At 38.4% G+C, this 12,864-nt stretch overlaps 1 protein-coding gene across 1 annotated transcript in view; it reads left to right on the top strand.

Moving 5' to 3' along the window:
* Positions 1 to 12,864, top strand: part of LMBRD1 (LMBR1 domain containing 1) — a 110,503-nt gene that overhangs the window by 72,456 nt on the left and 25,183 nt on the right. Inside the window, exons 10-14 of the mRNA XM_060114707.1 lie at positions 5,759 to 5,823; positions 6,180 to 6,282; positions 6,838 to 6,942; positions 8,583 to 8,732; positions 10,100 to 10,178. Coding sequence (XP_059970690.1) covers positions 5,759 to 5,823; positions 6,180 to 6,282; positions 6,838 to 6,942; positions 8,583 to 8,732; positions 10,100 to 10,178 — 502 coding nt within the window. The remainder of the gene's footprint in view (positions 1 to 5,758; positions 5,824 to 6,179; positions 6,283 to 6,837; positions 6,943 to 8,582; positions 8,733 to 10,099; positions 10,179 to 12,864) is intronic.

The raw sequence follows: 12,864 nt of genomic DNA, 5'->3' as shown, positions 1-12,864 counted from the left end.
AGGAATGGATGAACATTAAAAACAAACAAACAGGGGCTTCCCTGGTGGCGCAGTGGTTGAGAGTCTGCCTGCAGATGCAGGGGACACGGGTTCGTGCCCCGGTCCGGCAAGGTCCCCACATGTTGCAGAGCAGCTGGGCCCGTGAGCCATGGACTTTGAGCTTGCGCATCCGGAGCCTGTGCTGCGCAACGGGAGAGGCCACAACAGTGAGAGACCCGCGTACGGCAAACAAACAAACAAACAAAAAAACTCAAAAGAAAATGTATGAACTGTCGACTGAAAAAAGGGTTGTGAGTCAAGTTTTATTGGGGGCAAAATGCAGACTATAGCCTGGGAGACAGCCTCTCGGGTGGCTCTAAGGAACCGCTCACAAGAGCTGGGGGAAGGGCAGTGTTCTGTACGACGTTAGTGATGGGGCCCGTGCAGCCAAGCACACACTGAGGCAGAGGCTGTACGACGGTGGTGATGGGGCCCGTGCAGCCAAGCACACGCTGGGGCAGAGGCTGTACGACGGTAGTGACGGGGCCCGTGCAGCCAAGCACACGCCGGGGCAGAGGCTGTACAACGGTGGTGACGGGGCCCGTGCAGCCAAGCACACGCTGGGGCAGAGGCTGTAGGACGGTGGTGACGGGGCCCGTGCAGCCAAGCACACGCTGGGGCAGAGGCTGGCTGCTAGTCCTGAGGAGCAGACGTCACCACTGATGATTTCAGTGCTTTTATAGATACGAGGAGGTGCAGGAATCGGGCTCATAAAATCTTCTCCAGAAAATATCTAACTATATGAAGGTCTGTTCTGCCCGTTTTTCCCAGAGCACAGAGGGCCTCACTCCTGATCTCCACCTTGAATTCCTTTCAGGGGGTGCTGAAGGTCAGCGGCTGCAGTGGTTTGTGACTTAGTCCTTGTAGAGGCAGATGGCAAGTGCCAGTTTTTAGTTGGCAGAACCAAGGAATTTATATTTAGCCAAAATAGCCTTTAGAAAAACAGTTACAGAATTCTGTACCCATGAGCTCTTTTGAGAAGTCCACTCGTTGCCGAGCTTTGACCAATTAAGAAGTGAGAACGTAAACATCAGCGAAGGAAAAAATGGTGAACATGTAATATTGTAGGTCTGTGGAGAGAAGGTGTGGGTTAGGGCAGAGAATAAGGCAGAAACGTATGTGCTGATGAATAGACATAATGTAATTAAGAAGGGAGAGAAAGAAAAGTAGAATTTCTCACAGATTACTGTGTAGGCAATAGGTAGGAGTTGGACACGTAAAAACTAATAAATTGTTTAGTAAACGAATGAATAAGGAAATGGGGGCTAAGGGCACTTGAAAATTTAAGTACACTAGAACAAAAATATAAACCCTCTTAACAAAAGAACTAAAAATCAAAGAGCAAGGAATTCACATTAACTGGAGAAAGAAACACGGGAAATTACAGTTATCAAACAGCAAGATATTTTTGAGACAAAATGTGTTAGTCATATCAATAAATGTGAATGAACCTAACTCACTATTAAAAGAAAAATTTTTAATTTTCCTCAGAAAGCAGGATATAACTATATCCTAAAACAGTGATTCACAAAGGCTAAAAATGTGTATTGAAACATATACTGAGCAAATGGAAATAATAAGAAAGCAGGTAATGATCGTGCTATTAGACAAAGTAGGATTCATGCCCAAAAACGTTAAATCCAACAAAGAATCACTCTCACTTTTTGTGATAGACAGAATGCCTCTGTCTTCCCCCAGTGATGTCCACACCCTAATTCCTGAAACCTGTGAGTATAATATACACAAAATGTCAAAAGGGACTTTGCAGATGCAATTAATGTTATAGACTTTAAAATACGGAGCTGACCCTGGATTACCTTGATGGGCCCAATCTAGTATCACAAGTCCTTAAAAGCAGAGAACTTCCATGGCTAGAGTCAGACAGATGTGCTAAAGTAAAGTGTAAGAAAGAGACATTCAGAATGTAAGACTTGAGCTGCCATTACTGATTTGAGGATGGAGGGGATGTGAAAAGGAATGCAGGAAATGAGTGCCCTCAAGGAACTGAGAGGCTCCCATCTGATAGCCAGCAAAGAGATGAAGACCTCAGTCCTATAACCTCAAGGAGTTTGTATTCTGTTCCTCAGACTTGATCATCTCAATCGATTTATCTTCAGGTTTAATGATTCTTTTCTCCTGACTGATCAAATCTGCTGAACTTTTCACTTTGTTTTCTAGTGAGCTTTTTGTTTCAGTTTTTATATTTTTCATCTTGAGAATTTCAATTCCCTTCTTTTTTTTATAATTTCCACTTCTTTGTTGATATTCTGTATTTGGTGAGAAATTGTTCTCATGATTTGTTTTAGTTCTTAAGACATGCTTTTCTTTAGTTCCTTTAACATATTTAAAATAGTGGCTTTAAAGTTTTTGTCTAGTAAGTTCAGCCTCCTCAAGGACTTCCTCGAGGACAGTGCCTGTTGATTTTTTTCTTCTCTCTATTAGTCATACTTTCTTGCTGCTTTGCATGTCTCTTTAATTTTGCTTTTTTGTTTTTTGTTTATTTTTGGTTAAAACCTGGGAAATTTTAAATAATATAATGTGGTAACTGGAGATCAGAGTCTCCCCTGGATTTGCTGTTATTACTCTTTGTTGTTGTTTGTTTAGTGACTTTTGTGAATTAATTCTGTAAAGTCTGTATTCTTTGTTGTGTGTAGTCACCCAAGTTTCTGCTTGGTTACTTTAGTTAATAACTGGACAAGAATTTTCTTAAATACCTAGAACCAGTAAGTCTCCCAGTCTTTGCTGAGGGACTGTGTGTGAGTGGAGACATGACTTCAGCACCAAGGCTGGCACTTACAGTGCTGCCTTCACCTGCACTTCCTGCTCGTGCAGACAGTTTCAGGGTCAACCACAAGTGGACATGTAGGCCTCTCCCGTCTTTCCTGAGCGTGCACAGGGCCTTCTTCATTCCCAGGAATATGTGGAAACTTTTCAGAGCACCTGTGGACATCTCATTCCCTAGGTTTCCATTTTAATCTTTTTAGTTAGTTTATTCTTTGCCTGATATTGACTAGCTCTTGTGGCCATGAAGTTCATTGGCTGCCTGTAATTTTTTGACAGACACTTCTGCGGAAAAGGAATTTTTGCACTGTGTGAACTCCAGTTCAGGCCAAACACAGACAGTTTTGCAAATGGGATCTTCCATGGCGTTACCAGGCGGGTCGAGTAATGGCAGTTCTCTGGGAAGGGGACTCTGAGAGAACTTCAGCCCCTTTCTGCTTTCGCAGGTGGCTGCCAGGCTTATGGCTTTTACAGGCCATCTACCATGCACGAGAGAGGAGGGATTGGTACTAGAGCCAGTCGGAATTCCACGGTGCTCTGTGCTCTTACTGAGATTCAGCCGTTTTTCTTGAATAAATGCTCCTAGATTGTTGCATGCCTCTGGTTAATTTCCAGAGTGTTGAAAAAGTTGATTCTGACCATTTATGCCAGTTTTCTCATTGCTTTTAGGGGGGAAAGGATTTTCAGAGGTTCTTATTCTGTTACCTTTACTGATGTCATCTCTTTGGCTTAATTTTTATTTTAAAACTGACACTATAGCTAGTGTGGAATATGTAGCATTTAGGTCAGCCCAGGGTGGTCACCACTGACATGATTCTGGAAGTACTAACTTAAGTTCTTATATATAAATATATACAGTTTCCTTGGTCTTTATAAAACATTTATCTTATTAATATTTTTTCTTTGTTTTGTAAGTAGCTGTGATTAAACAGTCTAACTCTGGGTCATTCATCTCAACAGACTGGAAAAGTAGTTAAGGATTTTCTTTTCTTTTCCTCCCCCAAAATGGGGATCAGGGGAGGGGAATGTTAATTTCTCCTGCTGTCTCTGGGTCATGTTCCTCTACTGCTCATTGGTAGTTGGCAGCTGTACTACCTCATGCTACAAGCTATTTCTTATCAACAGGCTACTTGGAAGTAATATGTTTCCTCAGTGTAAGGATATTGTCTCCAGTTCACTTAGGCATCAAGTGCCATGCTCAAACCTAGTAGAAAAAGATTGTGTGCGCTCCTTTACCTGCTACTAATAAACTTCTGTTACTATGAATGAATCACTTCAAACTTACTTAGCAATGAAACTTTTTTTTTAAATAAATGAATGCTCATGTGAAACCCCGTATGTAAAATGGATACATGCAAGGGTTTTTATTTCAAATGATGCCTATAGTCGTTTTTTTTAAATAAATTTATTTATTTGTTTGTTTATTTTTGGCTGCATTGGGTCCTCGTTGCTGCGCGCAGGCTTCCTCTAGTTGCAGCGAGAAAGGGCTACTCTTGGTTGTGGCTCGCGGTCTCTAGAAAACAGGCTCAGTACCTGTGGCACACGGGCTTAGTTTCTCCATGGCATGTGGGATCTTCCTGGACCAGGGCTCGAGCCCGTGTCCCCTGCATTGGCAGGCGGATTCTTAACCACTGCGCCACCAGGAAGCCTATAGTCTTTTTGGTCCTCTCTTGCCAAGCTACTTCTTCCAGTGAGCTCTGAAAGCACTCTTTCAGAACTGAAGAGTTCCCTAGAACACAGTCCTAAAATTTATTTCCATATTCATCTTTATATGCTGGGTAGGATAATGGGTTGTTATTCTACTTTTTTTATCCTGTCAGAATTCTAAAATACACTCAACGATCATGTGAAATAAGATGAAAAATCTCCTTAACATTCATGATGTTTTCCATCGATTCCTGTCAATTCCAGGCAAAGGAGAAACGAAAACACTTAACTGTACTTAATAGGACTCTTCCTTTTGGCTCTCGCCAAACATAGATTTCATCCCTTTTTTATTCTGAAATTTTATTCCTTAGGGACCCAGTTCCATCATTGTTTTCCTTGTTTTCTGTGGTCCTACTATAAAGTTCCTATGCTATCCTTTCATACTTCATACATATCCTTTCATACTATAAAGTTCATACTTGAGTACAAGGAAGTGTACAATGCTTATTACCACATTCTTCCACAGAGAGAGTTGTACGTGACAGTTTCTTCAGTGCTGTTAGCACTCTATTTCAAGAATATTATCAGTTATGTAGACTTTTCTAGGCTGTGGTATAATCTATTTATAAGATATACACAGCTGACCCGTGAACAGCATGGTGTGAACTGCTCAGGCCCACTTAAACATGGATAATTTTCAGTAGCACATATTATAGCACCATGCCATCCACAGTTGAATCTGTGGATGTCGCAGGGGGCCGACTGTAAGTTCTACGCAGATTTTTGGCTGGGCAGAGGGTCAGTGCCTCTAACCCCTGCATTGTCCAAGGGTCAGCTATATAGTATCTCATTACTTCTGTGAGAAAATGTTCCAAATTCTCTGTTTTAACAGGTTAACATCACATGATGAGTTTCTCGGTTTTGGTTTTTTGTGTATGTGTATTAGTCTTAATGTAGTTTTCAGTTAACTTTTTATATTTGAGTATAACTGAATATAAACCTTTTATTGGACCTAGCAAAGAGTCTCATTTGTTTACTTACCAATGAAAACTTTCAAATGCATTGTCTCTTTTGTGTTTTTGTTCTCAAATAGTCTCATAATGAAAATGTAGATGATGCGCGCCTAGGATTATATACTAAATGATTACATATTAAATTAAAGTTTATCTTCGGTCATTTGTTTAGATCATTGTCATATGCTAGTAACTCATTGAGCATAATGGTTTTGTGCTTTTAATATCAACTTCAGAAGTATATTGTAATGATTTATTTTCTTTTTCTTTGCTTTTAGATCATTTGGGGAATATTTTTCATCTTAGTTGCCTTGCTGTTTATAATTTCTCTCTTCCTGTCCAAGTAAGTACAGTAGACACATTTTCTAAAGCACTTACACATATCCTATGATATTATACATTTTCCACGCTGAATTCCATTAGTGTAGCCTATCCATCTTAAGTAGCAATTTTACTTGAAGTGTTCTATAGCATTAACTCAAAGAATGACTAAAAAGCCCCAATAATAGACAGTATTTCTTTATTCTATATCAATTGAGCAATATCTGTAAGATATTTAAGTGAGGTTTAATTTGTTATCTATGGTTTTCTTTGACTCCATTGAGTCTGTATGCTTAAGTTATAATGATATTCTTTCTAAAGTAACTGAAAATGTGGTGCAATAGATAAATTCACTCTTTATACATTTTTTTGTTATAGTTTGGATAAAGCTCTTCATTCAGCTGGAATAGATTCTGGTTTCATAATTTTTGGAGCTAACCTGAGTAATCCACTGAATATGCTTTTGCCTTTACTACAAACAGTAAGTTAAAAAATCATCCATTTTATACTCTAGCAAACATTGTCACACTCTATCAAATTATTATGTTGACAAACCTATTAGTACTTGGAAGTATATGCTTGTGCCCTCTGCTGATTTGGCTTTTTATTTACATATAACTTCTATGTTGATATGTTGCTTTAAAAATTATTGTATTGATGTATTACTGAACTCTCATGTTATACATAACTTGATTTAGGGATACGTTATAAGACTTAGGGTGAACTTTTCCAAGCACTTCCCGTTTTTACTTTTTAATGAAGTCTTTTATTCCATATATAAATGTAATTTTTAGTTTAATTTGTTATAGGATTTTTCTTAGGATAATGATACTGAACAATTTGGTAATAGTTTGGTAGTTTGGTAATTGTTTCTTGGAGGTTTGTTTCTTTTTTTTTTTTTGCATTATCATAGTAACCTGATCAGTGTTGATATTTTAAACATTGCCAAATATGAACAATGAATTTTCAGTTAATTTTACATGACTTCTAAAGCCCTTATTGTTTGTGTATTAAGTTTAATTTTATCTTTTTTCAGGTGTTTCCTCTTGATTATATTCTTATTACAATTATTATTATGTACTTTATTTTTACTTCAATGGCGGGGATTCGAAGTATTGGCATATGGTTCTTTTGGATTAGAGTGAGTATATGTTACAATATCATTTTGATTGTTTCATCATTTTGTGCAATAATCTCCATTATTGCAAATTATCTTAGATTTATAATATACAAGTTGTAAATATCTTGATACCAAAAATGGAAATACTACCTTTTTCACTTCATGTTAAAATAAAAGTGCTCTTTGTCTACAGGGAGATTTTGCCCTCCCGGATACATTTGGCAAAGTCTGGAGATGTTTTCAGTTGTTATAACTAGGAGGCGCTACTGGCATCTGTTGGTTAGAGTACAGGGATTCAGTTAAACATCTTGCATTGCACAGGGCAGCCTCTCACAGCAAAGACTTATCTAGCGGAAAACATCAGTAGTGCCGAGGTTGAGAAGCCCTGGGCTAGAATGTTCTATTATTTTCCTTAGTGTTAGGCTGCATGGAAACACACTGAAGCACAACTGGATGCATGGTAGCTCAAAAGATGGCCCTTACTACTGGGAGTGAAAGATTACTGGATGTTTGGAGAAAGGGTTATTTTCTTCTCAGAGTCATCTTGATATAAATTAAGAATTTTAAAACGAGATACATCATCTTCATACTTCCAGCTGTGGGTAAAATTCAGTTAAATAGTGGCTTGAACTAATGAAAGACTTCTTGCTGTGGAAAATTTTTTAAATCTAGTATTGCTAGATTAAGTCTAATATCTCTGGATTCTCTTGGCTTCTCCCTCATGATTGTGATATGGCTGCTTCAACCCCATTTATTCTGTCTGTGTTCCGTAAGGAAAAGGTAGCTAGGAGAAGTGGTGACACCTATATAAAAAAGCAAGGCTTTCCCGGAAATCCCCAGCAGACTGCCTTCCTTTTGACGTTTAATGTTTTATCACTACCAGCCACTACTAGGCGTAGGGAAGCTGGGAAATGTACATTTTTAGGTGATCATATCCCATCCAGTATTGGAGTCCTGTTACTCTATACTGTAGTACAATCTGGTAATAAAACAGGGAGGTGCTATTTTAGTTGCTAGAATAAAAGTGTGCTCTGCCGTTGAAATGAAGCCCGTCACCAGGCTCCTTCTATCTGTTACCACATGTTTTAGTTTCCCTCCTGTATGGATACATGTGAAAATAGCTGTAGTCAGATGAACATAAATTACCATAAACTATATTATAGTTTTATAGTAGAGTATAATATGAGGATATCGTATTTCATAGAAATGAGTATTTAAAACGTGACATGTCTGTCCTTGGGAAGTAATATTATATAAAACTCAAATATATTACTAATACTTAGAGTTGAAACTCCTCTAATCTTTAGATAGAATGAGAAGTAGTTCTCAGTTCTTAGCTTTAGGAACTTCTAACAGATGCTATTACATAATAAGTTTAGAAGATTTTTCTGAAACAGACCGTGTGAATACGAATATATTCTCTAGGTCTCGAGTTTTTAAAATAAACATGAATCTAAACCTAAAAGCTTTACAGGGAAAGCTTTGTTATTCTTTGTTATTCTTATAATTATCTGGAAAAATTAAGAATTCTTAGCATTTATTTTGGGAAAAAGAAATGGTGGATTGAACTGTGTTCATTACCCCCGAACAAAGGAGTGGGACTCAGTCCCGTCCCATGAAACGTGTTGCTGAAATACCGTCACTATGTTCTTTCGTTCCAGTTGTATAAAATCAGACGGGGTAGGACCAGGCCCCAGGCGCTCTTATTTCTCTGCATGATACTTCTGCTTATTGTCCTTCACACTAGCTACATGATTTACAGTCTCGCTCCCCAGTATGTTATGTATGGAAGCCAAAAGTACCTAACAGAAGTAAGTGCAAACTTTAAAAAAGTCATCATTTGGATATTTTAAACATAGTGAAATCTAAAATCAAATTCTAATTTGTGAAAGCTAACATAAAATATTAGCTCATCAGGTTAAACTTAATATTGCTCAAACTAGTTTTTCATTCCATTTTTCTGCATGTTTATATTTGCTTCATACAAATTCTTTTTAAAAATAACACTGAATTTCATTACAGCAGTTCCTTAAATGGATCCCATGGTGCCAAGCTACTGAGCTGTATCTCAGCACTTTGCTAAAACTCATAATATTTACTCTAAAATAATATTTTAAGTAAGTTTATTAATATGGCTCCCCAAAAAGTTTTCATGTGCAGAAAATTATGTCTGCTCATTGGTACCATGAATCCCATAGAAGAGACTTTATAACTCTTTTATTTGTACGTAACTATGCTTTCTCTTAACATGACAGGGATTCTCTTACCTGTTACAATGATTCCTTGGTGTTGATCTTTCAAAAGCCAGCTGTGATTCCTAGTTGTACCTGGCGAGCTAGTTTGAATATTTTGACAGCTTAAAATATTTTGACCATATCTAATTCAGCCTTTGTTTAGTTTCCTTTTCCTAAAATATCTCTTGCTCTACCTTCTAACAAATCAAATCAAATCCATGTTTCAGGGCCCAGTTCAAGCCTTACTTTAATGGAGTTTTTCATTATTAATCCAGTCTGCCTGGGTCACTCCTTTATCCTGTACTTCCTCCATTCTTTCTTTACTCTAATATGTAATTAGGAACAAACAAACAAAATCTAGTAAGCACATCAGACCTTCAATACCATCCATAATATTGCTAAGGATTGAAAAGTTAGTTCATTGAAAAATATTAAGTAACAATGCCAGTGGGTCAAAGATAAGGCACGATCATAATGGAGGTAACGAATGACACAAGTTTGGGGAACAATGCTAGAAGGTCACCTTAGTCATTTTTTTCATTTCTTATACCTTTTATTCTCTTCTTGCCTTATCTCCTGCACCTGGTTCACTAGGTCGTGCTTATAAAACATGCTTCTATGAATGAATGAAATAACAGCATGCTTTTGCATGGATGAATGATATTCTTTTCTTATTCCACCGTGGAAAAACAAGTAGGCTGTTTCTCTGGGCAGAAGCTCTGTTGTTCAACACAGGGCCTAAAGATTGTTATAGGAAAGCCCTAATGTTAAATTTACCCTAAATCTTTTTCTTCTAGTTGCAATTTTATGTAATATACCTTTTAGAATATTAGCTAGATGTAGTTTAATAGAAAACAGTATAAAGTTCATAAAGTGATTACTTTTTAATCAAAATATATTTATTAATATACTATTTATATTTTAACTATATTTTCATCTTTCAGAGCAATATAACTTATGATGCCCATAAAGGCAATTCAACCCTTTCTGTTTCAAAGAGATGTGATGCAGATGCCCCTGAAGGTAAAGTAGGTTTTATCACCCATCTTAGAATTTATAGCTCTGTAAGAAAAGATGTGTCTTGCATTTTGGTGTCTTAATCATTTGATGCATTGTTTTAATATGTGGCGACAAAGGAACTTCTAGCAAGAAGACCTTGGTCTCTTCAGTAGAATATCTTGGTAATTTACTGATTTCCATTAGGGAAAGTATCATTACAAAGTAGTTACTTTTGAAGAACAAAACGTAGTTATTATTTATCACGTGTACTAGTATAATGAGAAACATTCGAAATGTCTTTTTTCATTGTTCTTAAAAATTTCAGGAGAGTTTTGGTGGTATCTGCAATTTTTAGGACTGAGACCAGAAGTACCTATGACCTAGAACAACTTTTGATCCATCCAACTCTAGTTACCTTAGCTAATAATAATAATGTCAATGATGACAGCGATTAACTATTAAGAACATGTAATTGTATTTCAGACACTGTGCTAAGTACTTCGTGTGTATTCTGACAAAAGCTCTGAGATCCTGTGCTCTTAACCTCTGTGAATTTTGAGACAGTCTTTTTTTTTCTGTTTTCTATGTGCTAAGATGAGGTTTTTTTCCCCTTTGAATATTATAGTATGCTGTCCTGATTAAGGATTCTAAATTGATTCTTTCAGGATTCGCAAAAATTTTTTTCTACTTTTGTCTTCAAAATGCTTTTATTTCAGGGTAAAATAATATGTCACATATAGTATATTTCTTGATAAATCATTCAGGGGTACCGTTATGGAAAAGATAAATTTGGAGTTTTTTACCAGGGTCAACTCTGGAATATGGTAGAGTAACAGGAATAGGTACAGAGTCCAGGGTAGCCCAGTGGAAGAAGTACGGAGCTCTACATGGAATCACTGGGTGGGGGGCGGGGGCGGGGGCGGGGGGCTTCAGAAAGCAGGGCTTCGGAAAAGGGAGAGCAGTGCTGCCTCTCAAGGTGAACGAAGAATTTACCTGGTTTGTGCATCAAGGGGAGGCTGTTCTAGGCAGAGGAACAAAATGCTCAAACGTAATTCGCTTAAACTGTAAAGTTTTGTGGTCCAGCGAATGTAAAGCACTGTTACTGTTTTGTTGTTTTAATTCTGGAGGGGTGTGGGTTAGAGGGAGGGAGAAAATGGGATTGCAGAGTTAGGACTCAAGCCCCGGAAGGCCTTGGAAGAGTTCTAAGCAAGGAAGTTGAAACTGTGGTCTGGTTTGTTTTCAGTAACTTTATTATAACAGAGAGAACGGGTTGGAGAAGTTGAGAGCAGAGTGTAGAAATCGGCTGGGAGAGGCTGCCGGCAGGGGCTGTGTGCAGTCATGCAGGAGAGATGGCGAGAGCCTGGAGTGAACAGTGGCCTGGAGGGTGTGAGATGAAGAGAGAAGCAAGAGGATTTCTGCTTGCTTGGGTCTGAAGCAGGCAACAGAATATTCTAGAATGGCCCTCCAGTTACTGAGTAATGGGGTAAATTTTGGTATCAGCAAACTGAGTTAAAAATGGATACTAAGATTAGAGAAGAAATGTAAGAAATGATTAGTTGACTTGAGATGTCTCACAGACCTTGAGGCGGAGATTTCGTGGGCCCTTGGATATTTACATAATGAACTCAGAAGGTAGAGAGAGAGGAGCATGGAGACCGGGGCTCGGAGGAGGATGGCTACGCAGGGGCAGGCGGGTGAAGCAGGTGTGGAGGAGGGGACTGCACAGAGGCGGTGGAGGCGAAAGCTAAGTGCAGTGAATAAAAAGTGATATAAAGCCGTGACTGAGTTTATATTCTTCACAGAAGTTATTTGTGGAGATTGAGAGGGATTGGATGGAAACTAGAGCAGGCATGCAGGGTCAGGGGAGAATCTTTGTTTTTTTCTTTTTAAATGAGTAGAGACTTCAGGGGTGATGGAATGGAATTAATGGAGCAGGAAAAGTTGAAGAAAAATATCAGAAAGGATGAATGATGGGCCAGTACCATCCAGTTCTGGAGGAGATGGTATTTAGAACATCAAAGACTGAATGCTTTAGCTAGAAGGACGGATACCTCTTTCTCTAGAGCAAGGAAGGAAGCAGCAGTATGGACTCAGATAGTGATTTCTTAGGGTGAACAGGAAGTTCTATATGATTGTCTCATTTTGCTGTGAAGTTTAAGTTCACTCATCTGCTGAGAATTGTGTGGGCCATTGGGCACAGAACTGAAGAAAGTGGCAAAGGTTTTGATCGGTGAACAGAAGAAGGATCTGACTGAAGATAAGTTAGTGATAGATAAATATGTCAAGGGCCAGAGATGAAATTATCTTTCTGTATTTTTGTTGAACAAATCTGTATAGCTGGTACCATTCTCCATCATTGCCTAGGCTGTCTGGGAAGGTGGGTTGAAGGACTGAAGTAGAATGGTAAGCCACGGACAAGCTAAGAGTGAGAGAATGAGACCTACCGCAGAGTCCAGGGTGTAAGGGAAAGAAAGGAAGAGACTAAAGCTGGGAGAAAAGAATAAATCAAGAGATGAGATGGGGAAACAGACATGAAGAAGAAATAATAGTAAAGGTTTCTTTTTTTTTTTTAACATCTTTATTGGAGTATAATTGCTTTACAATGGTGTGTTAGTTTCCTCTCTACAACAAAGTGAATCAGCTATACATATACATATATCCCCTTATCTCCTCCCTCTGGTGTCTCCCTCCCACCCTCCCTATCCCACCC

The sequence above is a fragment of the Mesoplodon densirostris genome, chromosome 12, assembly GCF_025265405.1.
Source record: "Mesoplodon densirostris isolate mMesDen1 chromosome 12, mMesDen1 primary haplotype, whole genome shotgun sequence".
Classification (NCBI taxonomy): Eukaryota; Metazoa; Chordata; class Mammalia; order Artiodactyla; family Ziphiidae; genus Mesoplodon; species Mesoplodon densirostris.
Note: the sequence above shows the minus strand (reverse complement) of the source record. Positions and strands in the feature narration are given on the sequence as shown.